Source organism: Octopus bimaculoides, chromosome 1 (assembly GCF_001194135.2).
Source record: "Octopus bimaculoides isolate UCB-OBI-ISO-001 chromosome 1, ASM119413v2, whole genome shotgun sequence".
Classification (NCBI taxonomy): domain Eukaryota; kingdom Metazoa; phylum Mollusca; class Cephalopoda; order Octopoda; family Octopodidae; genus Octopus; species Octopus bimaculoides.
The window spans coordinates 125,071,186-125,073,878 of NC_068981.1; the positions used below are offsets into that span (position 1 = coordinate 125,071,186).

Here is a 2,693-nt window from a genome sequence, read left to right on the forward strand (position 1 = left end):
ATATATATATATATATATATATATATATATATATATATATGCTCGTGTATATGTAAAAAGCACACATACACACAGTATCAGCTAAAATATAAACAGAGATAATTCTATGCACTGTGGAATAACTGTGTCAGTTGTTTTCTGGTAGACAGAAGTGATATCCAATGAAATTATAGCCTAGGAGTTCTTTGTCTGGCATATAAAATACCTTTATATGTAAATAATCATCTTTATCGGACCTTATTAAAAAACCTTATATAAACGAGCCAACAGTGTACCTTCTACCCGACCTTTAGAAATAGCGACCAAATTCCGTAAAATCATATTTTACCATCTTAAAACAAGAATACATTAGATAACATAGCCGAAGATATACTACCTGAAATAAAGACGGGGTGGTCCCACTCTGCAGAGTTTACCAGAGGTAAAAGAGTAACCAGAACAAATAATCATCTTGTGGTGAATCAGTAATTGGTTACAAGAAAATAGTAATAATTTGTCGTGGCTTACGAGTAAGGATATCATTTCTTGGCAGAAATACTGTTTGTTTTTATTCAATTTATATTTTATTTTGAACAGGCTTTTTCATATGATGGAAAATCTCAAACCATTTCCGCGCTAGACAAATCTCGAGAAGACGAAATTGGAAGAGTATATCAAAAGGAATTAGCGTATAGTGATGTGGAAATAGTGAACAAAATGTACAACTGTAGAGGTAATATATATGACAATTCTTTCAAATAACTGTTTTATTCAATATTTCCGTACTTCGAATTTTCAATGAAAGGTAAATAGAAAATTATAACCGACACGCTATTCTTAAGATCATGAAGATAATTAATTTAGTAAGCTAATTCATAAATTATTAATTTATAATGTTGAAGCTGATATAAATTCTGACTAGTGTCTGAAACTAATATTTTTTATTCGGGATGCTGCAAAACTCGAAACTGGAGTTATAGAGGAGTACTTGAAAGCTATCATTAATCAAAAACTAATATTATTTTATCTAATCCGACAAGTATGGTAGATAAATCCATCATGTACTGCTTTGTTAGACATTCACAGCAAAGGAGAATGTTTTATGCTATATTTACTAAAGCATTGATAAGAGAGGATCATTAAGTAAATAATACACAACATTATGCACTTGCAGAGTAGTTTAAAGACACTGGCAACCCGAGTAATTACCTAGGGTGTCACGTGGTAGGGGTGCCATGCCAAGTGTTGAATTTTTCAAATACTAGCTGTTTGGAAAGAAACATTACACATACACACATAGACACGCTTGTATCGAACGGTGAAGAGTGCTCAACACCATAGATAAATATTCATTATTTGTGGGTTAACAAGGCAACCACTGGTTTCATGTATTCAATTGGGAGATAACTACCTACATTTTCAAATTGTTCGTTCGAGCAACTATGGAGATCTCCTCCACATGAAACCATTGGTTGTCTTCTCAATCCACAAATAAAGTGTGTACACATATACACACATTAGATATAGATATATATATATATAGAGAGAGAGAAAACAGAACACTGCGTAGTTTTAGGGACTGTGAACTGTTCTCTTTGACTTGTTATTTATGATAAACTGTTTATTTCTACATTAACACTTTCTCCTTCTTGTGAAAAAAATTATTAAAAATATACTTGATGGGCGCCAAAATTCAATTTACCCTGTTCACCTGAGAATGTGTTACAGAATTACTTACAGACATCATTCGCATGTAAAGCAATAAGTTAAGTTAGTGTTAACATTTAATGCAGTGAGCATAGAAAAAACTACAGTACAGCATCTTACTTTTGTAGTAACTCTCTCATTGCTAATTCTTAATAAAGTTCGATAAAGCCTGTTTCTCGGTGGACATCTCAAAAGACAGAAGTAATCTCAGATTTGTCTCCCGTATTTATCGTAATGATTTAAATGTTATTATTACTCTATGACTGATATTGTAATTTCCTCATCGAAAAATTGTTTCTAAATATTACTAATTAGAATTAACATATTTGATATTATGAGTATTAAAAATCTAAGAATTTACGTACTGCTTGTGATAGCGACAGTTTCCAAGTAATTTCTCTGAGTAACTTAGTTCCTTATAATACTGAAGAATGTTATCGCTGTACCTTGTTGACTAGGAATACAAACTGTATATGATGCTTCGGTAGTCATACTTATTCCCAGGACACTAGAGCCATTAGTGCGGGCTTAATTGAGGAGGCAACGGAAATGGCCGAAACTGACGTCAGTCTTAAGAATTCTCGGTTGGCATTTTTCGGAAAATTATGATCCCTGTTAGTGTATATGTTTTCATTCGTGTGCATTAACTACAACATTAGAGCATTTTAGCTCTTATTTCTAGCAATCTAAGCGTTTTTAACACCCTAGTGACAATTATAATTGATTAATTATATATATATATAGTGGACTCTCCCGTCTTTAGACGTATGAGGGTTCGGCAATTTCTTGCCGAACAACCACACAGGGTCATAATGATTAAATGCTTGTGTACACGTAAACTCATTCCCGCCATCAAATCGGCATTACCTGAACAGGTGCACCGTGTGCCACATATCAGATGACGAAATGATGGCAGAGCAAGTTGGAATGAAGTGCTTTGCTCAAGAACACAACGCAAAGCCCGGTCTGGGAATCGAATTCACGCTCTCGCAATCGTGAGTGCAATA

At 33.6% G+C, this 2,693-nt stretch overlaps 1 protein-coding gene across 1 annotated transcript in view; it reads left to right on the forward strand.

Annotated features, from left to right (window-relative positions):
• The window catches only part of LOC106873821 (zinc metalloproteinase nas-14), a 51,910-nt gene that overhangs the window by 23,959 nt on the left and 25,258 nt on the right, over positions 1–2,693 (forward strand). The window contains exon 8 of the mRNA XM_014921333.2: positions 577–712. Within this exon, the coding sequence (XP_014776819.1) occupies positions 577–712 (136 nt within the window). The remainder of the gene's footprint in view (positions 1–576; positions 713–2,693) is intronic.